This window comes from Acomys minous (assembly GCF_964271855.1).
Source record: "Acomys minous genome assembly, chromosome: 6".
In the NCBI taxonomy this organism is placed as follows: Eukaryota; Metazoa; Chordata; class Mammalia; order Rodentia; family Muridae; genus Acomys; species Acomys minous.
In genome coordinates, this window is record NC_140487.1 from 27,470,806 (window position 1) to 27,496,960 (window position 26,155).

The window sequence follows — 26,155 nt, forward strand, 5'->3', positions numbered from 1 at the left end:
CAGCTCTCTGCCCGTGCTCCCATCCTGGTATGCTGCCTTCCTACGGGACCCAAAGCAATGACTTCATTGACCCTGCACCAAATCCTCCAAAACTGCTCCATACCTTTGCCCTTTCCTGTTGATCACCTCGGGTAATGGTTACAGTGCTAGAAAACTGACCAACACACTCCCTGTCCTTTGGACCTATGGCCAACACACAGCGGTAAGGCTGTTAGAGTGACTCCACACTGTGCTGCCTGTCCCAAGAATATATTCAAACAAGTTTAGAGAAAAATCTAGCCTAGGCTCACTTTTCTTCAGTACAAGCTTAAATGACTTAGGAGCTGGTTCCTCGCTTTAGCCTTTTCCCAAACTGTTCAGTGACTGCTGCCATGTGAGAAACTTCCCTACACTTGGTGGCTTCCTATAACCAGTGATAGTTTCTCATGTCTTCTATCTGACCCTTTCTTATTCCCAGGTCAGGTTTTTTTAAGTAACAGATCTGATGTTAGATCTCACTCAGTTGGAGCACTTTATCGTACAGATGCTCTGAACTTTAGAGGCAATAATATCAGTAACAGATGGCTAGTGTGAATAATTTTACTGATGCTGTGTGAGTGATGAAAATAAGTTCCAGTATTGGGGAACATCTTAAGTTATTTACTTCTCACAATGGTTCCTATGTTATAAATTAAAACAAAAAAATAGTTAAGCCCTTCTGGATGCAATCACTCTCCCTGTCTTGGTATTTATGCTCTTTAGAAAGAACGTCAAGTCTCCTTAGCATCTTAGTACAGGTTATTCATTAGTAACCAGGGTGACCATTGCCAGAGCTTCAGTTTTACCTCCATGCTGTCTCCAGGGCATGCTAAGGCAATAGTGTGTCCTACATACGTATGCTTTTCCCAAGTTTTGAAACAGGGTTAAGAAAGAAGCTTTATCAGATGGGCCCCAGGGGGACTGTGAAATTCCTTGCCGTCTGGTATTTGAAGAGTCTTAATGAGTGGGAAGGAGGACATATGCCTTCTTCCTGTAGCGTCCTATTGGATCTCTACCTTACCCGCCACACACCCTCAGCGCCTTCTTAGAGCTGACAGAGTCTAAACACACACAGAGGCTAAGAACTGCCTCTGCAGCGCAGCCTCAGCAGTAGGGAGCCCTTCCTTAGTGCAGACAGCATCACTGTCCAGAGCAAAGGCTCTTCTGTTTTGTTCGTTCTCTTTCCAGAAGCTTCCTAAGAACCTATTAATGTTTCGATATGTATTTAACAATTAGAGAGTTCATCCAGTAATAGTAGTGATGACCTTGCTGGATAGCCACCAGCTACAAAGTCCATCGGAAGCACCAACAGCCACTTTGTTTTTAGTTTGCACAGACCAGGGCTTGAACGCTAATCTTTGTGAGCAGATAAGCAGGTCAAAGAGTTGTTTTTCTCTGTCTGGAGTACAACAAGGCAATAGGTTAAAGAAGCATGTGGGTTTTTTTTTCTCTGCATGGATAGTTTCCATGCAGTTATAAAAGCCTGAAGGAAAAATATAATCTGAGTGAAACTTTGTCACGGTTGAGCACACGCTTTTGTTTGTTCCTGTCACTTGTATTCACTATGGCCTTCACCACATCAGTCCTGCTGGCAAAGTCACTGTACTCTGTCCCATTTCTCTGAAGCACTCTCTTTGATGTCAGATATTCACTTCATATTTTCAAAGAATTTTGACAGGTTCATTCTCTAAGCCTGAGTTTCCTACAACAATGGACGTATCTGTAAAGAAAGCAAAACATACACTATCTCCTGCTCCTTTTGGAAAGTTTCCATATGTTTGTATATGGAGAGAGAGAGGGAGAGAGAGAGAGAGAGAGAGAGAGAGAGAGAGAGAGAGAGAGAGAGACAGAGACAGAGACAGAGACAGAGACAGAGACAGAGACAGAGACAGAGACAGAGACACAGAGAGAGAACATGCACCTGGGTAGTAACACTATGAAATTATGCACTTGGGTGTGGAAACTGCTGTATTGTGTGTTAAGAGGAAGCTGACTTAGAGCACTTATATATGAAATTCTCAAAAAAAATGCTTTTAATGTGGCTCAAACAGCTTTAACAATCTATTTTCTTATCAGTGTACACAAGTGAAATCAGTGTTCTGCAATAATCAGGATGGAAAGAGCATGTTTCAGGAACTAGCAAAGCTGGAAATCTCGATGACTTTCACACAGTGAAGAATGGCCGCTCATGTCACAATGTGATACAGGTCTCATGGTCTTTGGTGCTAATCCCCTAAAGTGTGCACTAAGACAGCTTTCTTGTGATTTAAAAGCTCTGTTTCACAGGTTTTCATTTGAACCGTGGAGCTATAATCTCTACCTTGCTTCCAAGCAGAATGAGGCATTACTCTTTCTCATATTCTGTTAGTAAGAATTTGTCACACATCATATTGCCATGCCCCAACATGTGAAGCCTGAGAAATACTGACAGTCATGTAGAGTTTCCAGGAATATTAACATTTTCTAATGTAATTCTCTAGGAAATATACAAATAGCCACTAGACTAACATCTTACTTTATATTTTGCAATATATTTAAAATATTAATTTCCATGTACACACTAATTTATAAGATAATATATGATACATATGAGGAATTCAGTAAATGTTTTGGAACATAACAATAAATGATGCCAGTAGACTAATAGTTTGTATAAATGTACAAGATACATATAAATAAAATGTCATAAATGCAATAAAAGCAAACATTATATCATGTTATAGCTCCTTTATTCTATAAGAAAGTCATAGATAATAGATATTTAAGAGATCACCCAGGAGTGGCATAGGCAAAAATATTATGACATTTTGTTTTAAAATGATAGGAGCTGGTCGAAGGAGTAAAGATTTAGAAGAAGAAGAAGAAAAAAGGCAATATCTGATGGAAAACTTTTGAACAAAGGAACAAATACAAGCAATGGAAAGTCCATATGGGAATGAGTAGGCCAAGCATCCTGGTGTGAAGAGTGTGACATCACTGTACACAAAACTTATTGAAAGAGCTTCTGACATTTATGGGTAAGCGACTTTCTGCCACATGGGAGTTTGGAATAGAGAAATTGCAAGCTGGAGACAACAGGCTATTCTAGCCCCTTGCACTTGCCCTTAAGCCCAGTCTAAATGAGCTTCTCACACCTAATTCTTGTTCTCAAACAAAATGCCGAGGGTGTTGCCTGGGTCTGCGGTCCTAATGTGACTGAGAGCCATATTCATGGTCTGTGCTGTCGCCGTAAGCCATGAGGAAAAATCATGGCCTGAGCTCCAGCTGAGTGTAAAGAGCAAGGAAGCTACTTTGGCAGTGATAGCGATGACTCATAGGGACACAATGAGAAAGAGGGACTGGGAAGGCTACTGTGACAACACCCACCTCCCCCCTCCCCAAAAAAGCAACAGCCTAAAAAGGATGCCACCAAAGAGAACTTTTTATAGTGTGCCAGGATGCTGAGGTGCAGCTCTCTAGAACTGATGGCTCTGGCTGGAGTGGAGATGGGGAAGGACTCAGTTTTCTTTGGGGTCAGGCTACTGGAAATTTGACCATGATCCTGTGACTGTGTAGTCAACACAAATTGGACTTGGTGTGTTTTTTTTTTGGGGGGGGGTGTATTATTTTTTATTTTGCAGGGGGGTCACAAATATAGAGCAATCATGGAAGAACTATGAGGTGAGTATGATTGGGTGTATAAGATGAAGTTTCCAAAGAATCAATAAAAACATTATTTTGGGGAAGAAAAAAGATACCTCAGTGGGGAAAGGCACCTGCCACCAAGCTATAAGACCCGAGTTCAACCCCCAGGATCCACATGGTGCAAGGAGAGAACCAACACTCTTACTATTTCTTTCTAACTCTGTGGTTTTGGTTTGTTTAAATATTTATTTGTTTGTTTGTTTGTTTGTTTATTATGTATAGTGCTCTGTCTGCATGTACACCTGCCCACCAGAAGAGGGCACCAGATCTCATTATAGATTGTTGTGAGCCACCCTGTAGTTGCTGGGAATTGAACTCAGGCTCTTTGGACCTCTTAACCTCTTAGCTATCTCTCCAGTTTTCTATTTTAATTGTTGTTCTCACCTCGCAAGTCCACTCAGCACTGCCAGTATCTGATGGGTGTAGGACCTTCACTGAAGCACAGATACAATCTTGGGGTTCGCCCATGAAGAAAATTGAATCTCCCTCTCCCAATGGCTATAAATTGCTATTAGTGTCTCATCTCAAGTGGAACACTGTGACCATCTTCCTCATATGTGATGTTCTGTCTGGCTTGGTTTTGTTCAGGTCTTATGCTTGCTGTCAGAATCCCTTTTCCTTTTCCAAGTCTTTACTCATTCTTCAACCAGCTCCCATAAATTTCATACATGCAGCTGCCCTTCTGAGTTTAGTGCAAACTTTTTCCTGTTTTCTGTGTACTTAGACCCAAGCATTGTTTGAGAAAATATTTTTAATTTAAAAAAAAAGAATATCAACTTATCATTTATAAGTGGGTTTTAGCCCTAAAGTACAGGATAACCATGCTACAATCCACAGACCCAAAGAAGCCAAGTAACAAGGAGAGGCCAAGGGAGGATGCTTGAACCTCATTCAGAAGGGAAAATAAAATAGACATCTGGAGTAGATAGAGGAAGGGAACTGGGAGTTGGGGGGAAGCTGGGAGAGAGAACAGAAATCAGTGGTGGGGTATCTCTGGGATGGGAAAGACTATGGGGGTGACCCTAACTGAGACTTCTACAAGTGAGTGGACATGGATCCTGAATTGGCCAAGTCCTGTAGCCAAGCCAAGTCCGCTGGAGACAAGGGGACACCAACCGACCCACAACATCCCAAATTTGTCTTGTCTACAAGTAATACATAGATAAAGATGGAGCAGAGATCAAGAGAGTGGCCAACCAATGACTGTCCCAACCTGCAACGCACCCCATGGGACAGAGAGCCAACCCTTGACAGTATTTAATAATACTCTGCTATGCTCATAGACAGCAGCCTAGCATAACTGTCTTCTGAGAGGCTTCATCCAACAGCTGATGGAAACAGATGCTGAGACCCACAGCCGAACACTAGAGGAGCTCAGGGAGTCTTGTGGGAGAGGCTGGGGAAGGATTGAGGGAGCTGGAGGAGTCAAAGACACCACAAGAAGACCTATAGCATAAACTAAACTGGGCCCAAGGGGCTCATAGAGACTGAACCACCAACCAAAGCATGCGTGGCCTGAAACTAGGCCCTTTACACAGATGTAGCAGATGTGCAGCTTTTTCTTCATATGTGTCCCCTAATGATTAGAGCCGGAGCTGACTCTGACTCTGTTGCCTCCCTTTGGATCCCTTTCACATAGCTGGGATGGCTTGTCTAGCGTCAGTGGCAGAGGACGAGCCTAGTCCCTCCTGCCACTTGATGTACCAGGGTGGGTTGGTACCCTTGCGGGGGGGGGGGCTCCCCTTCTCTGAGGATAAGGGGGTAGGGAATGGGGGAAGGGTGTGAGGGTGGGACTTTAAGGAGAGAAGATAAGGGAGTGTTTCGATCAAGTTGTAAAGTGATTTTAGAAAACTGAAAGTTTAAAGAGGAAATTCTCTTTCAAGTGCTGGCTGTGATGAAGTGACATCTTCTGGTGCACATGGGTACTGCATGCTAGCAAATGTCCCTATGAGGACACCCTCACTTTTTTGTATTAACGCTTTTTATATATTTGTTTAGTTTTTTTAATCCAAAACTCACATTTTCTTCACAATAGTGTGTATTATATATCAAAATTATACTATTAATATTATATCAACAATCATAATGTATAAATCAAAGTGATTTTCTATGATATTCCTAGTATTGTTTTGTTATAATTACTGTATTTTGTAGTTAATGATTATATAGCTGCTGAGACTCATGAAAATCTACTGTGAATGTTTGTAATCTTTTGAGTTGTTTTTATATTTACTGTAAATGGTGCTTTATTTATAAAAGATATATATATGTATATATAATATATATATATATATATATATATATATATATATATATATATAAAATGTACTTTGAGCATACTCTCCCCATACCCACCTTCCCTCATTTCCTCCATCCCTCATCCTGTTAGTCCTTTTGGTTCCCCTGGACAATGTTATTTCTACTTTTTATTTATATAGATATTTGTAATTTTTATATATCTGGGTAAAAATCTGGACACCACAAATGGGAAAAACAATGTGTGTCTTTCTGAGCTCGACTTAATTTGATTAATGTGGTTATCTCTAGTTGTGTCCATTTCCCTGTGAATGGCAGAACTTCATTATTTTTCAGAGAAGGTCGTGTGTAGCCCAGACTGGCCTTGAACTTGCTATGCTGGGAAGGGTGGCCTTGAATTTCTAATCCTCTCTCTTCACCTCCCTAACATTAAGGTATTCCTTCCATTCATAGTCTCTTTGGGATTTTTTTCATGAAGAAATATTAGATTCTGTCAAAAGCTTTTCTGCGTATATTGAGATAATCATGTGACTGCTTCCTTTAGTCTGTCTGTGGATATACTACATTTATTGGTTGAGGCATTTCTGCATTTCCGAATGAAGCTGGTTTGATCATGGGGAATCATATCTTTTGATGTAGTCGGTGCTGGCTAGTTTTGTGTCAACTTGACAGAAGCTAGAGCCATTTGAAAGGAGAAAACCTCAGGTAAGAGAATGCTCCCATCAGCTTGGCCTTTAGACAAGCCTGGGTGACATCTTCTTGATGAATGTTTGATGTGGGAAGGCCCAGCCCACTAATAGTGGTGCCACCTTTAGGCCACTGTTCCTGGGTCTTACAACAGGCTGAGCAAGTCATAAGGAACCAGTCAGTAAGCAGCACTCCTTCATGATTTCTCTTCTAGTTCCTGCCTCAGATTTCCTCAGTGGTGGATTAATAAGCTATAAGCTGAAATAAACCCTTTCCGCCCCAAGTCAATTTTGGTCATGGTACTTTATCACATTAATAGAAATTCTAACTACTACTGTTAAATTACATTTGCAAGTATTTTATTAAGAATTTTGTACCTTTGTTCATTAAGGAGATTGGATGTAATTTCCTTTTCTTTTTTTCCTGTGTCTTATCTGGTTTTGGAATTAAGGCAATACTTGATACCAAAGGCAATGCTGGTTTCATCCTTTGACAATTTTGGTAGCATTACATACCTTTCTATTTTATGGGATAGTTGAGAAGCACTGTAGTTAGTCCTTTAAATATCTGGTAGAATTCATCAGTGAATCCATCAGGAGGCCCTTGCTTTGATGAGACATAAGGTTCTCAATCAAATCCTCTAATCAACTGTGGCTCCATAAACAGACTTGAAGGTAGATGACAGTGCTGATTAGAAAGTGCATAACTTCCATGTTAAGTCATTACTGGTTCTTTAGAAGGAAACAAAGCAACACACATACACACTCACACACACACACATTCACATACTCACAGTTCTCTCTCTCTCCTCCTCCTCCCTCTTCCTTCCCTCTCCCTTTCCCCCTCCGTCTCCCTCTAGCATGCTGAAACATTAGGGGACACGTTAATCCAGATCTTTTCTTCAGTGCATATCCCATCCAAAGGGAGATATCTTAGGACCAAAAATCCACTGGGCTCCTCATTACTATGATCAATCAGAGACCACCATGACAGACTGTTAATAGGCCTTGCTGCTCGTCTTACTCTGGTGAGACCCTAGGTTACAGGATGAAGGCAGAGGCAAATACACTAACGCTTTTCCTAACACTAGAAACGAAAAGCAGCATGTGGCTATTCCAGTGTAACCGTGTGCTAGGACTGGCAGTACAAAGTTCACAAATGGGCAGCTTCACCAAGGGAAATGTAGCACATCAGAGGCTTCACATCCTAGCTCATGGAGTCACTGTGCTTGGTCCGTTCTGATGACTGTGCAGGAGAACTGATCCCTTGCTATCTTCTAACTTTCCAGAGGTTGCTGGAAATCTTCAGTGTTCCTTGGCTACCATCCAGAATTCTGGCTTCAAGTTAGAGGTCCAGATGGCCTGCTCCTTCTGTGTGTCTTTTGCAGATCTTTAATAGTTATACTGATCAATGAATTAAAGGCCCCACCCAAACCCATATGATTTACTGGATTGTGACTCTGCACTTGACATACAGACTGATGGGATCATTGAGAAAAACTTAAAGGGATATATTTGATCTGTGCCTTTGCCATTAATTCATCAACCTTTACTACGTACAATTAATAATCAAAATTCCAATGCTTGCAAGATGGCCCAATGGATAGAAGTATTTGCTACCAAACCTGAATTCAATCCCTGCATTCACACATGGAGGGAGAAGATTACTTACCCTTCCAAGTGGTCCTCTGCTGTCTACACACATTCTGTAACAGTCACACCCATGATAAATAAAATGTAAACAAGCCACTAAAATCTCCCTTCCTTCCCTGGAAAACTAAACCAAAAAAGTAACCTTATTTTATATTTCAGGAAAATTTACTTCATTTGTAACATGATGTAAGAAGTGTGCTCTTAATAAATCTTTGCCAAACACAGGTTGAAGTTTGAAAGTGCTTCCAAGGCCACTGTTGGTATTCTGAAACTCATGTGGTGCTTTTACTGAGCTCTTTTTGTACGTTCTGGGTGTCATTGTATGGGAATGCAAAAGTATTTCCAGGTTCATTAGAAACATTCAACCTTCAGGCTTGTTAAATACACTGCCCACTAGGGAAGGAAGGACCGTGATGCTGTTTTGATGTTAAAGATAAAAAGGAATGAATGCTCAGTTAGTTGAAGCAAGGAGAAATTAAAATGTGAATTGAAAATGCATCAATTGAAGTACAAATTTATTCCGTATCTAAAAGAGCAAAAGTTATAAATTAGTTTGCTAGGCAGATTGAAGTTGTATCTCTTTGAGCCAAGGACTGAACATATTAAAAATGAAATAGAAAACATTTGCAATAACACTGAATTCTAGTAGGTGTAAACTGCCAATGAAACCCACTCCTGGATGACTGTTTTATGTAATTTAAAACTTAAATCATGCCACATTCCTATTTGGGGGAATAAAAAAATGGGGGGAGCAAAGTAGTTCTGTGTTGATTAAAATTAAACAATCAGATTTTCTAACTCTACTTGGGGGGAGGATCCCTAAATCAGTGTCTCAGTCCAGAGTGAACCCAAACATATTTCTCTTCGTGGCATTAGCAATGGTTACGTGGAGAATGATTTGACTCATTAATTTGCCAAAAAAGAACATGCCCCACTTTCACACACTAAAATTATTCCCAGAAATGAAAGTGATGAAGCAGCTGTGTCCCTAACATTGGGGGCTTGAAAAGGCTCTTGGGTTTACTGAGAGCTGAGGAAAATGAATTCACATTATTCTGCTCCCTTTCTGAGGTTAATAGAGATGGTGAAGATGCAGTATAGTTACCAGGTTGAAGCCAGTAAGCTGTTGTAGAATTCAATCCTAACAGCTAAAGAAAAAGACTATAACCAAGTTTCTTGTAAATATCTCTTGAATAAGAAAATCATGGATCTTCTTCATGTTCACAAATACCTGTGAATTTATGTTTTCACTTTAAATGAAATCAACTTATGCTTCCAGTGGAAGAACCCAAGGGAAGACTTCTATAATAGGTGTAATAGTTGACACTGACAGCTAGAAATGGAAGCAAAGATGTCATCTTTCCAATTAAAGGAGGTGCTGGTTATACAGTCGAAGAGAAAGGTCTATTTCTGGCCATGGTGAGGATGCAACCTGGTACTTTCTCTGTGGGAAGCAAATGCTCAGCCACATCATCAGTCTACAGTCCAATTAAGATGTCTTCAAGCAAACACATGCGTGCTGAGTTCATGTGGTACGGGTGTATGGTTGTTTCCTGTGCTATTGTTTCTGCTGCTCAAACTCTTTTTTATTAAATGACAAACTCAGTTGGTTGGCACTTAATGAAGGCTTCTTCTTAGCTTGCATTAATAATCTCTGCTTTTTTAATGGAGTAGTTGGAATTCTTTGAATGAATATTTATGGAAAAAAACTAAGAACTGCTCCGAACAACTTAATGTTATTGGCCACTATGGGACCATTTTGATTTCAGTTGTACACTGTGGGTGTGTATGTGTTACTTAATCCTGTAAGGGAGATGCTGCTAACCTAATACTTTAAAAATAGAGAACAATCAGAAAGTAGCCCAAAAAGACAGGTTTCAGAACTAGGACTCCAATGCCAGCTGCAGTAAACTCTCACATCTCTGCTCTTTCCACTCTGCCACTTGCCTTCCTAGCATCATCACTGCTGTTTCTTCTACAATTTCCTTAAGGTTCTATCTTAGTTTGCCTTTTAAGGAAAACCATAATCAGTTGCTATGAAATACATTAACGGTTATTAGTCATCTCATGAAAGCAAAGGCAGAGCTGGGAGGATGTCATTTATCACGCATCCGACCCAGAGTAGGGAGCATGACCTATATGAAGCAATGGAACATGATCCTATACATTGAATACATCCTATAGAACCAGCCACCTCTATGTGCTCTTCTCTTACCTCCAGTTTGCAGGTGCTGAAAATGAAGAGGAGAAAAGCAGAAACTCCGTTAAGGATCCAGAACCGTAAACTAACAATGGGTCTGTTTGCTCGGGGTTTGGGTATATCCTTGCTCATGGGCTCTAGGCTTCAGTCTTTGTAGGACAAGCCCAGCAGGTCTGTCTACCTTACTTCCATGACTGCCTGTCCTCTTTAAGGTGGCTGTCTGCTTTCTGAGGTCACTCCTTCATCTGACCACCTTCTGCATTTGCTCCCACTGTTTGGGGACTCTTTCTACCGTCATTGGATTGCAAATCTCTTCTATTTTGTCATTCCCTATTCGCAGAACTCTTCTCCTTACACTGGGCACTGTTAAATTTCCTCCTGCCTACAGGAAGCACCTCACCTACTTCCCTTTATATGATTCCTCCCTGAAGACCTCAAAAAGTGAATTTGGCAATGTTTTTCCAGTCTCTATTTTGTGGAATAGTTTGAGGGGTATTGGTTTCAGCTTTTCTTTGATGGTCTGGTAGAATTCTTTGCTAAAACTATCTGGCCCTGAGCTTTTTTTTGGTTTGGAGATTTTAATGACTGCTTCTATTTCATCAGGGTTTATAGGTCTATTTAAATTGTTTACTTGATCTTGATTTAACTTTGGTAATTGGTATCTATCGAGAAAACTGTCCATTTATTTTAGATTTTCCAATTTTGTGGAGTACAGGTTTTTGATGTAAGATCTAATGATTCTTTGGATTTCCTCAGTGTCTGTTATTATATCCCCCTTTTTAGTTCTGATTTTGTTAATTTTGCTATTCCCCCTCTACATTTTGGCTAGTTTGCCTAATGGTTTCTCTAGCTTGTTGATTTTTTTTTTCAAAGAATTAGCTCTTTGTTTTCTTGGTTCTTTGTATTTGAGCCCTGAGTTTGATTATTTCCTACTGTCTACTCCTCTTGGTTGTGTTTGCTTCTTTTTGTTCTAGAGCTTTCAGGTGTGATGATAGTCACTCGTATGAAATTTCACTAATTTCTTTATGAAGGCGTTTAGTACTATGAACTTTCCTATTAACACCGCTTTCATTGTGTCCCATAAGTTTGGTATTTTGTGCATTCATTTTCATTGAATTCTGGGAAGTCTTTAATTTCTTTATTTCTTCATTGACCCAGTGGTCATTGAGTAGAGAGTTGTTCAGTTTTCATTAGCTTGTAGGTTTTCTGTTTCTTCTGTTGTTGTTGAAGTCCAACTTTAATCCATGGTGGTTTGATAGGATGCGGGGGGTTATATCAATTTTCTTGTATCTGTTGAGACTTGCTTTGTGGCTGAGTATATTGTGAACTTTGTAGACAGTTCTGTGAGGTGTTGAGAAGAAGGCATATTCTTTTGTGTTTAGGTGCAATGTGTTGGGGATGGTTTTGTGCGCTGTGTATTCAAATGCTGATGTCTGTACCTAGAAATCTGGATGCGGTCTGGAAGTTGGCATTGTCCTTATTGCTGAAGCATCTCCTGTCTCAGTGTTGTGTAAAAATAGTTCTCCATCACCTCTGATTGGTTAAAGAGCTGAACTGCATATAGCTAGGTAGGAGGAGAGTTAAGGCAGAATGTCCAATCCCATTGAGGGGGGTCCTAGGTAAAGGAGAGAAAGGAGAAAGCTGCCATGAGAGGGGTCTCCATGAGGACGTGGATGGAGCAGGAACAGCCAGGGTGAGATAAATAGCAAGTAATGGGACATGTGGCTGAGAAGTAGGCCAGGCTAGCATAGTCAGGTTGGAATAGGCAATAAGTATCTGCCCAGGTATAGTGCTTGAATCTTATTATGTAAGAGGTCTCCATGGCATTATTTGGGAGCTATAGCAGGCACAGAAAAGAAACCTTAAATTTTACAGAAATGTTCTGTAGATATCTGTGAGGTCCAATTGAGTCATAATGCCTGTTAGTTCTGTTATTTCTCTGTTCAGGTTACATCTGGACGACCTGTCTATTGGTGACAGTGGGGTGTTGAACTCTCCCACTATTAATTATGTGGGGTTTGATATGTGATTTAAACTTTAGCAATGCTTCTTTTACAGATATGGGTACCATTGCATTCTGGACGTAGATATTCAGAACTGAGACATAATTTTGATGAGTATGAAATGTCCTTCCCCATCTCTTTGATTAATTTTGGTTGAAATGGCTTCTACTAGCTTGCTTCTTGGGGCCATTTGCTAGTAAAATTGTTTTCCAGTCCTTTACTCTGAGGTAATGTTTATCTTTGATGTTGAGGTGTGTTTTTGTATGCAGCAGAATGGTGACTCCTGTGTATTAATCCGTTCTGTCAGCCTGTGTCTTTTTATTGAGGAATTGAGTCCATTGATGTTAAGAGATGTTAATGAATGTCACGGACCAGCTCAGTTGGGGATAGGTCCTTGGGACAAAGATAAGGCGGTGACAAACAGACACAACCACAGAGATGAGTTTGCGTCTGAGTGTATTTTGAAGCTAAGCAGTCTAAGTTTTTAAACATATATTTCAAAAGCAGGGGGGCTTGAGGTTACATTTTCCTGCAGAGCAGATTGAAGGAAGTGTGTGAGCAATCAAGCATACATAGTACAGGTAGAGAGTGCAAAGTCATTGTGTTGTCATATTCTGAATTACAACTTTGAGTGTAACAATACAGGGTACAGAACACACAGCAAAGATGTCATCACTTTGAAGTTACTGGCTTGATATCAAATACATGTGCTTCCTTTGTCCAGGGTCAATGTTCTTTCCCTAACGAAACTTGTGCCCAGCACCTGTGTGCCAAGACAGTTTTTTTCCTTTAGTTCCCTTTCCTGATAAGCCATAATATAACTCATTAACTAATGATTAATTTCTAATCATGTTTCTTTTAATAAATGGAAGTGAAGCAGAACTACTCCAGCCCTTAACAGCCCCTGGCTGCAGTCTCGAGTTAGGGTCATCTCCTAGCGACCGTGGTTAGGCCTGAGAAGTCCTGACATGGGAGTGAAGTAGAGTTAAGAAGAAAAAAAAAATAGATTCCAACACAATGAGAAAAAAACCTGAGATTCAATTTCTCCTGACAGAAACACCAGCCCCAGTCCAGGAGACTCTCCCCTTTTTTGGGGATCGTTGCCTCAGGCCTGTATAATATTTGTCACACAAACTCCACTAGAGGGGTCATGACAAATGATCAATGATTGTTAATTCCTATTATTTTGATGTTGGTGATGGTAGTGTGTGTGTGTGTGTGTGTGTGTGTGTGTGTGTGTGTGTGTGTGTGTTCGTTCCTTCTGTTGGATTTGATGGTGTGAATGTATTTATTTATTTCGTGTGTTTTCTTGGGTATAGTTAACCTCCTTGAGCTTGCATTTTCCTTCTAGTATGTTCTTTAGGGCTAGGTTTGTGGAGAGATATTGTTTAAATTAGGTTTTGTTATGTAATTTCTTGTTTTCTCCATTTATGATGATTAAAAATTTTGCTGGGTATAATAGTCAGGGATGACATCTGTTGTCTCTTAGAATCTGTGAGACATCTGCCAACACCCTTCTAGCTTTTAGAGTCTCCACTAAGGAGTCATGTATAATTCTATGGTTGGTTGACTGAGGAAGAGAAAACTACAGCCTGGTTTATTGATGGTTCTGAATGATACACAGGCACCACCTAGGAGTAGACAGCTACAGCATTAAAATCCCTTTCTGAGACAACCCTGAAAGACAACCAATGAAGGGAAATCTTCACAGTGGTCAGACTTCTGGGCACTATACATGGTCACACATTTCATTTGAAGGAAGAGATGGCCAAATGTGTGATTATTCACTGTGGGCTCTAGTGAGTGGATTGATTGGGTGGCCAGGGCTTGGAAAGAACATGATTGGAAAATTGGTGAGAAAAACATCTGAGGAAGAAGTATGTGGATAGATCTCTGAAAATGGGTGAAGGATGTGAAGATACTTGCGTCCCATGTAAATGCTCATCAAAAGATGACTTCGCTGAGGAGGAGTTCAATAATCAAGTAGATAGGATGACCCGTCATCCTCTTTCCCTATGTATTCCTGCCATTGCCCATTGGCCCCATGATCAAAGTGGCCATGGTAGCAGAGATGGGGATTAGACAACTAGACAGCATGGACTGCCACTCACCAAGGTTGACTTGGCTACAACTGCTACTGAGTGCAGACATGTCAAGAGCATAGAGTAACACTGAGCCTCAGGTACGGTACCATTCCTGGGATGACCAGCCAGCATCCTGGTGGTTGCTTGGCTGCACTGAACTGCTTCCTCCATGGGAAGGACAATAATTTGTACTCACTGGAATAGATACTTATTCTGGTTGTGGATTTACTTTTCCTACATGTAATGCTTCTGCCAAACCCACCATATATGGACCGCCCCTCCCCACAAGCTCTGGTTCTTACTGTCGTTCTGTGTCCTCTTCTGGGATGGTCCCTGAGCTTTGCAGGGAGGGACTATGATATAGATGTCCCATTTTTGGTAGAACACTTCTCAGATACTTATTCTCTGTACTTTGACCAGTTGTGAGTTTCTGTATTAACCACTGTCCACTGCACTACCTGCGAAGGGCCAATAGCCCTTGAATTTTTGACAAAGTGAACAACAGTGCAGAAAATTAAAAGCACCTCGCCATGTAAGTCACGGTACTTTACTCAGTTCCCTGTTCCTCTCCATGTAAGTCAGGGTGCTTTACTCAGTTCCCTGTTCCATATGGAGCAAGCTGTCCTCTGGCTGTGCTGTCCTTGCAGTTGCTGGGAGCTTAGTAATCATTTCACCCAAATTCTGATAATTGTCCTGGCTGTGGCTGAGGTTGTGAGTCATTCCTTTTCTTTTTTTTTTTTTTAATACATTTTTATTAATTTATACATATTACATCTCAGTTGTTAGCCCATCCCATGTATCCTCCCACTCCTCCCTTCCTCCCACTTCCCCCCTACTCCCCTCCCCTCCCCTAAGTCTGTGTCTGAGGGGGACCTCCTCCCCCTGAATATGCTCATACGGTATCAAGTCTCTCCTTGGTGACCTATTATCTTTCCTCTGAGTGCCACCAGGCATCTCCGTCCAAGGGACATGTTCAAATATGGGGCACCAGAGTTTGTGTGAAAGTTAGATCTCCTTCTCCACTCAACAGTGGAGAATGTCCATCAGCTAGTCCGGGTAGGGGTTCAAGGTTTTTACTGCCTATTTTTTCCTTGGCTGTTGCCACAGTTTGCGGAGGGCCCCAGGGCCCAGACTCGCCTGTAGTTTTCCAGGACCCACTGGGTCCTTCCATTTCCTCTTTCTCACAGGCTTCTCACACCTACAGTTTCAATAGGATGTCCTCCCCTCTTACCCACTATTCTGGTAGGTACAGTTTTTCATGGGGACGTACACCTTGGACTAGTGTCTCGATATAAGTGAGTATATACCATTTAGCTCTTTTTGCTTCTGTGTGAACTCACTCATTATGACAATTTCTAGTTCAATCCATTTGTCCACAAATTTTGGAAATTCCTTGTTTTTAATAGCTGAGTAGTATTCCATAGTGTAAATGTACCACAGTTTCTTTATCCATTCTTCTATAGAGGGACACGTAGGTTGTTTCCAAGTTCTGGCTATTATGAATAAGGCAGCTATGAACATGGTTGAGCATGGAGGAAGAACGGGCAGTTGGGTACTTCTGTGAGATAAATAAAATGAGATCTGCACTTCACATCAAAGCTAAACACATATTCCAGATAGGCTAAAGGCCAATGCAGAAGGCAAAATTGAAAGTCCGAGTCAAGTGTGAAAGGGCATCGTGGGATCTTGAACACCAACAATAACAAAGTGCTTTTAAAAATAAAGCACATAAAGAGCAAACCCTAAGGAAAAGATTAGTGAATCGTGTCAAAATTAAAACTCCTGTGCATCAAAAGATAGTGGGGTCACAGAGGTCCTTGTACTCACAGAAGCACTAAGAGAACCAAGAGACAAAATCAAATCCCTGCACTCCATCTAAAGGCTGAGAGTGGAGGTTGCTAATGACCTGGTGACCTTTTTGCTATCTGTGGAGGCAGCCGCAGCCAATCCCTCAGAATGATTATCCCAAACCATTGCCCACCCTTAGGGGAAATGCCACATGTACTTGAGGGCCTGCTGACCTGTGCTATGGATCAGAGACCACATTGGAGTCTAGGCTTTTTACCTATAGAACCCACCGCCATGGTCACGTATGCTTTGTAAAAGAGTTTCTTGGTAGTCACACCTTAAGCTTTGTTGTGTACTTGGAACTGGACTGATTGACAAAGTTGAGTCTTCACCAGGTGTGTTTTCTTCTCTCATTGTGCTGTTTACCTTCTTTCAAGGACCCTCTTGAAATGAAGCCTCCAAAACCTTTAAGTGAAAATGATTATTCATCATGGCGGTAGGTGGATGTCAGCAAGTAGAACTGATGCTCTGAAATCTTTTTTTTATTAATTTATTCATATTACATCTCAATTGTTATCCCATCCCTTGTATCCTCCTATTTCTCCTTCCCTCCTATTTTCCCCTTACTCCCCTCCCCTATGACTGTGACTAAGGGGGACTTCCTCCCCTGTATATGCTCATAGGGTATCAAGTCTCTTCTTGGATGCTCTGAAATCTTGAGGACTGTGTGACATTCAGCACAGGCCAGAACACAAAACCAACATGAATCATCTTGATTCGGCAAATGAAAACAACCTAGTTATTGTTTTAAAGGATTTGCCAGCAATAAAGTCTCGATATCAAGCTTTGTATAAACCATCTTTAAAGCAACTAGAGAGTAAGAGCCACATTCATGCTGCCTCGAGTAAGAAAATTGTGGTGGCTTGAATAGGAATAGCCCCATAGGCTCAAATATTTGGATAGGAGGTATGGCCTTGTTAAAGTGGGTGTGGCCTTGTTGGAGGAAGTGTATCACCAGGGTGGGGTGGGATGGGGGGGAGTGTGGTGGCTTTGAAATTTGAAATGCTCAATGCAAGCGTTTCTCTTTCTTCCTGCTGCCTGCAGATTTAGAACACTCCGCTTCTTCAGCACCATGTCTGCCTGCATCCCACTGTTTTCCACCATGATGATAATGGAATAAACCTCTGACACAGTAAGCCTGCCTCAGTTAAAAAATTTCCCTTATAAGCGTTGCTATTGTCATGGTGTCTCTTCCCAACAGGTAAAACCCTAAAACAAGGATTATCACAAGACAAAGGCAGATAGATATGCCTAGAGCTGTCAGATCAGACCGAAGCAAAGGGAGGTGTTACAGAGCGATCAACGTCTCCTCTCAGACTCAGGAAAAAGTAGACCCTAAAAGAAGAAAAGCTACCTCCAAAGAGATTCGCCAGGATGCTGTCTAGAGATGGGGCCACGGTGCAGGGGACAGAGGCTTTGAAAGGGACAGAGTGACAGGACCAAGTTGCCCTTCGTATGAGAGGAGCATGCAAGAAAGGCAGCTGGTGCTGAGTAGTGGGATGAATATTCACACCCTTCATACTTTCAGGTGATGGAGGTGAAAGACCCCCGAAGGGAGACCCTCACTCAAGCCTCAGGATGGCGCGCACCCAAAGACACACAAACGACCGTCTTGCTGTAAACACATGAGACAGTTTATTGGCGGAGCTCCGGGTCGACACGTATCTCACGCAGGAGACAGAGGGGTCGACCCAGAAGCCCAGGGGTTAGGGGTTTATATGGGCAAGGGTCGGGGGGAGTGGGAAGTTTTGGCGCGGCCACACACGATTGGTTGTTTTAAACATTTGAACATCAGCAAATTGCATAGGCAGATCTGGGGTAAGCTCAGACTTAATCACATGGGTACAGTCCTTGGTTTCTGTCTTTCTTGGAACCTGAGGGTAGATGTTTATCTGAGCTAACGACACATCTGGTTAAACTCAAACCTGGAACATTGTGTGCGGGCCTCAAGGGAGGGATTAAGCAGACACCATAAGATCGGATGAGGGGTCTTGGCTCATTACTCACTCAACCATGTCCGGTACCTGTTTCTCTCAGGAATTTGTCCTTGTGTATTCTCCCTATCTTTTATGGCCAGCCAGTCCCTGGAACACTCAATAGGCCTTTGTCTTCTATCTCCGCATTCTTTGTGACTTATCATCAGGGACCTTGGGCTAGCATACCTGTCGACCTGCACTTATGAGTTAGAGAGCTCTGCTGTTCTGGTTGCTTTAATGCTAATTAAAAATTTTCCCTTTCAGAGGCTCCTTTTTGCACCAGTTTTCTTCTTCCATTCGCAGAATAATTCCAATATTCAGGCTTATCACAATGCCTATGTACACTTCTAGACAATAAGGTGGGGCAAAATTTTATTTTTATATTTATTTATTTATTTACTTATTTACTTATTTATTTTGTTTTTTCGAGACAGAGCTTCTCTGTGTAGCCTTGAATGTCCTGGACTCACTTTGTAGACCAGGCTGGCCGCGAACTCACAGCAATCCACCTGCCTCTGCCTCCCAAGTGCTAGGATTAAAGGTGTGTGCCACCACCGGGCAAAAACATTTCTAATGTTAAGCAGCCTGAGCTAGTTTTCAAGTGCTGTCTTGTGTTTCACTGGCACCATTGCTCCCTTTTAGCCCAAGTTTATAATGGTTCGTTCTATAGTAAAGCTAAGAAACCAAAAACCACTGGAGTAAAACAGAATGAGAAAGACGTATTAAGGAATGGGGAAGCTACCCACAGCACTTATTACCCACAAAAACCGGTACCCTAAATATAGTAGCGGAACGCTGCAGATTAATAAGGAAAAGGACAGAGATCAAGAACAACATCCACAAAGGCTTTGCACAAGAAAGTCACTAAAGAGAGGGCCCAATAGCTACCACACAGTTGGATATAAGACAGCTTCAAACCTGTAATGGTAACAAACAAACAAAAAATGTCTAAAGTATCAATGACTGGCACAAGTGTGCACAAGCATTCGTTGTGATAAGTATGGACTTTGGATGTCTGTACTAAACACTGTTAAGGACAAATTTGTTCTGATGAACAGAGACCACTTGACCATTTTAGATAGCCACTTGAATATATTTAGTAAGGTTTAAGAGGCTTATTCCTTCCTGTCCTTGGTATATCGCAAAGAGACCCCCCACACACACACATACATTCAACATATAAGATAACCTAAATTTCCATTAGCTGAAAAGTAAATAAATGGATTACAGTATAGTTTTCAAATAATAGAATGCAATATACTAGTTAAACAAAATAAATGTAGTCCATGAATATATAGAGATAAGTCTTACAAAACGTTATTAAAGGGGGGAAGCAAGTGGCAGAAGAATGACAAGACAATGCCAGGGGCATCACACAGCTCTGAGGTTTGGTAGGGGGGGAGAGGGATATGGAAACGTTGTGAATGATGCTTCAGTGTTACCAAACTTATTGTATGGCCTTGTGAAGATTTAAGCATTGTCAAAGCTGGAGAAGGCATGTACACAATGCTATTATTAATTAATTAAGAATAATATTGAAAAGAAACTAAAAGTCTTTAGTATCTTGCAGACCTGATTTCAGAACGAGGATGGCTCTGATACACAGTGGCATTCTTAGGCAAGTTTCTCAACTTTCTTAACATTATGACTTTACTTGATATTTGTCTGACAGTGTTTCTATATTAATTTTATTCCTAACTAAAACACAGAATCTAAGACTTGTACTTATATGTGGGGTGTGGCGTGCTGTTTTTGTAAATGGGTACATGGACTGATATTTACATCAGGCTAGATATACCTGTGTCCTTAAATAGTTATGCTTTACTTATGACGATGAGAACTTTTAAAACCCCTTCCTCTGGCTTTTTGAACTGTGTTGTACATTATCATTATCTGTTATTGTCTTACTGTGCAGTGACACCAGGATGCCTTGCTCCTGTCCAACTGTAACTCGGTACCCAGTGACCTCTCTCTCCTTACCCATTCTGTCTCCTGTGGTGGTTAATCATGCTGTCACATTGTTTGAATTTGGAACACTGTAAGAGACACGCTGCTGGGTATATCATAAGGGTGTTCTCAGAGGTGCTTAACTAAGGAGGTATGACTCATCCCAAATGTGAGTAGCTCCATCACACAGTCTGGGACTTGGACTTAATAAAAATACAGGAGAAAAAGGAAGAAGGCAGATGAGCACCATTGTTCACTGGTGTCTGCTTCCTAACCATCAGTCTTACGCTCTTGCCGTCTTGCATTGCCTGCCATGATGGGCCTCACACTATGAGCCAAACAAAAACAAACAGATCAGCTCATCCTTCCTTCCCAAGTTGCCTGTTGTCATGCTTTTGGTCACCGCAGTAATTAAATAGTATGTCACCAAAGGCTGTGGTAACCACTATTCTAATTCTCAACTTCTTCCAACATTTTATATTGTCCTTGAGTGCAGCATTTGTGTTTCTCTGCCTGGCTTACCTCACTTGATGTAAAGTCACCTGATTATATCTATGTCTTAAATGACAGAATTTCACTTTTAGGGTTTGATAGTATTACATATACAAATGAACCATTTTTCTTATCTTTTTATCACTTGGAGACTATTTCTGTCCCTTCATCCCCAATTTCCAGAATAGTACTGCAATCATGGAAGTTCAGATGTCTCTTCAACACATTGATTTTATTTTCTTTGGCTATATTACCCAATAGTATGATTTTTGGATCATATGGTAATTCTAATTTTCCCTTTAAAATTATTTTATATATGGGTATATTGTCTGTGTGTATGCCTGTATGCCATGTGGGTACAGGTTCGATGTTTACTGCACATATTGTCTTTGATTGGTGCCATAGTTTGAGTCGAACCCCTGGGCCCAGATCCGCCCATCATAATGTTCTTCTTGTAGGTTTCTAGGACCCTCTGGATCCTTCTGTTTCCCCATTCTCCCATACTTTTCTCACCTAGAGTCCCAATAGGATGTCCTTACTCCTTGGAATATACCCAGAAGATGCTCCAGCACACAACAAGGACATATGCTCAACCATGTTCATAGTGGCCTTGTTCATAATAGCCAGAACCTGGAAACAGCCTAAGTGTCCCTCAGTATAAGAATGGATAATGAAACTGTGGTACATTTACACTATGGAATACTACTCAGCTATTAAAAACAAGGAATTCCTGAAGTTTGTGGACAAATGGATAGAACTAGAAATGATCACAATGAGTGAGTTAACCCAGAAGCAGAAAGGTTCAAATGGTATATACTCACTTATAATTGGACACTAGCCTAAGGGGCATGTCCCATGAAAGTCTTCACTTACCTGAATAAATTAATTAAAATTGTAAAAATGGGAGCAGCTCCTGTCAGCCCATCAGTGGGAGCTGTCCGTGGTGACTATTCCTGCCTCAGCTGACCACTCTATGAAAACCTGACACCTTTTCTGCCTCAGAAAGCCTGCTGCCTCTACCATAGGAGCTGTCCATGATGACAATGACCTTTTCTGCTTCAGCCCACTGCTTTTACAGTGGACTCTGTGTAAATTTTGGGAACATTGTAACACTTTATTACCCCTCAAGACAGAATATTGGCCAGACCTCTGCCTGAGAAAGCTCCAGCGGCCCACTCCCCTCCATACTGCCGTCTCCAGCCCCTCAGTAGGACTCATCCAAGGTTATGCTAATTTAGGATGAGAAGTCTGGATAAAACCTCACCAATCCCTGAGCTTCCCCCAGCTCAGGTTTGAAATCCCACCAATCCACACTCTGGAAATCCCTGCCGCAGAAAGCTCCGCCCCCTAAGAGACCCTATATAAGGCTGTGTCTGTCCAGTTCTTCTCCCAGGAGCAGAGGCTGCTACTCCTGGATTTGTTCTCCCCCCCCCCCCCGCCAGTAAATCTCCTTTAAGAGATTTACTGCATGCTATGACTTTCTCCTTGGAGAAGAAATGAAGAAGGAGTAGAGCCCAGGCTCCAAGGTTCCTCAGCTCCTCAGGGTTTGGGGCAACCTCCCATGGGAGCTGCATCGTCTCTGTTGAGGAGGCTTCCTCTCGGAGCTGTGAGGTTCGTGGGCTTTCATGCCTCAGGGTACCCTCGGGACACTGTCCCACCCCAGAGTTGTGAGGTTCCTGGACTCCAGTGCCTCAGGATACCCTCAGGACACTGTCCCACTTCAGGGCTGGGATACCTTCCTAGCTCTTGGAGTTACGGACACCCTTCCACTAGAGTACCAGAAGGCAGGCAACACCCACCCAAACAACATCCACTGCTCCCAACTCCTTTGAATGGTCTTGATGCTACCTGTATAGTAGATCAGGACACAGAATTGTTAAGTATTTAAGCTTGCCTTTGTGTATTCCCTGTGTTTCCAGAAAACCTAAGCAGCCTGCTTGTTTTCTTTCCCCATTTCACCTGTAGGTGGTACCCTAAATCCTGGTTTTCTGTACGTCTTTTAGTGTGCTGTCACAGCACTAGAGGATTAACCAAGCCCAGACTTGTCACAGATAAAGAGTATATTAATCAGCAGAAGCTGGCAGACCACCTAAAAAAAGGTAGTCCAAAGCCACAAGTGGGCACCAGAAGGCTCTTCCTGGGGCTGGGTAAGCACTGTTGGAGAATGCCTACTTCTGCATCACAATAGATGGAGCAGCCCGGCCTCCTATGTCACAAGGGTAGCTATCTGTGCTATGTCACACCTGATATTACAGCCCACCAAGACCAGTGCAACTTGGTCTTCCTACTGCTGAGATGGATTTGTGTCCCATGCTCCCACAGTGGCCACAGGTGATATTGTCTCACATAGAAAGCCGATCTACTGAAGCCTCAAGTCTACATTTGACATGAGGGTTTTCCTAGAGACTTCCTCTGCAGGTGGGACGAGTGTTTGGGCTGCTCAGTGTTAGGTCTCACCAGTCTGGTGATAAGTTCTGAGGTAAAGTTACATGCTTACTGCCTTTTGCTATGGTGTCTGCCTTCCCACTGTGCTGCCAGAGGTTAGGGTAGTGTTGGTAACAGCCATCCCTTGGCTACCAGGGCTCATGCTAAACTGAGTTACACAGGAAACTCTTCAAGGATCTGCACAGCCAAAGATGTTATTGTACCCACACCAACTTGGCTGGTGATACAATCCAAAGCTTTAGTCTCTCTCACTAAGGGGCAGAAGATCTAGATTCTCCATCTGCAGGCACTGGCTTGGGGATTCCCCTGCTCCTCAAGGCAGGGAAATGGGTGGTGGGCAGTCTGGTGCCTGGTGTCTGTCCATTTCCTGTTCTCATTTGTGGCTAGTAAGTGTTGTAAGTCTTTGACAGTTCTTGAAACTTTATATTTGGGGTTTCATAGAGGCCTGAATTTAAGATATAGTCTTCCCAGGAGGATGTATGTTTACCTGCCAGAAGCCTGAGGGCACTGCTAACCAGAGCCACTTTGAATTCCGGCTCTGAGTGTTTTTCGTGTCTTTGTGGTAGAAAAGTAGGGCATGGGAAAAGAGGCATCAATATTTTTTTTAAAAAAATCCAGCTGGCAGAAATATTGGTAACCTCTCCCCTCAAGGGCTACACGTGAGGAGGAGAACATGCACAAGAAGAGCCTGCGATACTCAAATGTGGGAGAAGGCGATGCTGCATAAATGACTTACAGAAGGTTGCAAAGCTGAGGGCCCAGGGAATGGAATTCTTTTATATAATTAAGGTGTCTATTTCTATAATTATGCATGTGTCCCTGGTCCAAGTCTTTGTTCTGGGGACACAAGTATTAGGGGATATCAGCAAGTGCTCCCCTAGAATCAGACTTACACCCAGCAAACCTTAGTGATGCCATTTTGAGGCTCAGATCCCATTGCCAAGGGCATGTCAAGACTGTAAGTTCTTCCTGCTTTTGCTTTTCCTTTCCTTCAGCTGACATCGTGGTTTGGAACAATCGTTCTTCCTTGTGTCTCCCTGGAGAAGCCAGCTGTTTCTGGTTTACATTTACAGTGGGAGTTGTAGCCCTGCAGGGTACCAGCTTAAGTGGAGAAGATGGGACTCTCATTATACTCCCTTCTACCTGGAATCTGGGATTCGGATCCTGCTCCAAAGCATCATCCCTCACTATGTTCTTTTCTTTTGACTGCTAACTTCATGGCCCAAGAGGAAATGTTTTATTCTTAGTATATATAAATTTTCCATTCCTCATGCCTGGCACACAGTTGGTATCTTATGAATACTCCCTGAATATGAAAGAGCAAGCCCCTTTAGAACCATAGATGTATATGAAATCTATGAAATATGAAGATTCTCCCTTTTCTTTGAGAAGAAGAACATTTTAACATAGGAGCAACAGAGAAAAGCAATCATAAGAAGGATAGAAACGTAAATGCCCTTGCGCAATTATCGAATTCTTGGAAGGATGCCACAAGGCCCTTGAAAAGCAGAGGAGGGAGCAGCTCATTCTGATGCCTCCTCTCTTGCAGCTGCTGGATAAGTGTGCTACGGAATCACTGGAGAGCTCTGCTGTGGTGTGAATCTGTTTCATTCAAGTCTGCATTGGCGGTAGCTGTGTAGGGTTTGTGTTTGACAGAGCAGGAGATTAAAGATCTACAAAGGCTAAGTGGGAAATGGTCACACATGAAGAATCTGCCAAATAGGTAATTTAACAAAATTCTTTTAAAGCTTAAAAAGACACATAACCCCCACCATGATTGTCAACTTAGCAGAACCTAAACCTCCTGAAGAGACAAGCCTATGAGCGTGTCTGTGAAAGACCATCTAGATTCAGTTACGGAAGGCGGGGAGACCCATTCTGTGTGTGGGTGGCACTATTCTGTAGGCTGGAGTTCCAGACTGAACAGAGGGGGAGCAAGCTTAGGATAAGCGGCCATTGTTCTTTGCTTCCCGAGTGTGGATAGATGTGACCTGAAACTGCTGTCATACTGCTTTCCCTACCACGAGGAACGTTTCTCTGAACTATGAGCCAAAATAAAGCCTTTTAAAGTTACTTCCATCCGCTTAGAGCATAGCAATGACACTTCTACAAGTAGATTTAATAAAGTCTGTTTTCCAAAGACTTCACTACAAAAATGTTTCTTGCATCACAGGTGGACACAACCTACATAACAGTCATTTACATTTCATTAAGCATTGACTGTATCCCAAGCACATGTCTAATACTGTATATAAAATAATTCATTTGAATTTTGCAAGCAATCCTACAAGAGAGCCACTCTTGTTATCATGATCTTAATAGACAAAGGGCTGCTGAGGTGCAGAGCTAGCAGGTAATCTAGTCACATGCCCAGAGCACGGGGCAGTCAGCATCTCACCCGGCAGTCTAGCACAGCATATGTTCCTAGCCATTCACTCTACCCCCCTTCTAGCCCTCTGATCTAAACGATGGAGAGTGTGGGCGTGAGCTTGTATGTCAGATGAGGAGAAATACATCATCAGGGTACAGAATTGACAGAACGTATAGGTATGGATTATATTCCTTTGGAGTAACGGAGAAGAGAAAAGCAAGAGTTGTATGAATCCCAGCATATTGACACATATGTAATCATTAAAAATTATAATGGGTTTAAATTTTTTTACTTAAATAATTTATTCAGAGTACATCTCAATTGTTATCCCCTCACTTGTATCTTCCTGTTCCCCCTCCCTCCCCTCCCTCTTACACCCTATTCCCCTCCCCTAGACCTGTGACAGAAGGGGACCTCATGCTCCACCGTATGATCACAGCCTATCAGGTCTCATCTGGGTAGTCGGCTTCCCCTTCCTCTGAGTGCCACCAG

At 42.0% G+C, this 26,155-nt stretch overlaps 1 protein-coding gene across 1 annotated transcript in view; it reads left to right on the forward strand.

The window, feature by feature from the left end:
- Positions 1-25,791, forward strand: part of LOC311598872 (uncharacterized protein) — a 57,625-nt gene extending 31,834 nt beyond the window's left edge. The window contains exons 4-6 of the mRNA XM_084784396.1: positions 16,810-16,868; positions 17,477-17,564; positions 24,842-25,791. Of these exons, the coding sequence (XP_084640522.1) occupies positions 16,810-16,868; positions 17,477-17,552 (135 nt within the window). The 3' untranslated portion in view covers positions 17,553-17,564; positions 24,842-25,791. The remainder of the gene's footprint in view (positions 1-16,809; positions 16,869-17,476; positions 17,565-24,841) is intronic.
- Positions 25,792-26,155: the final 364 nt, after the last annotated feature.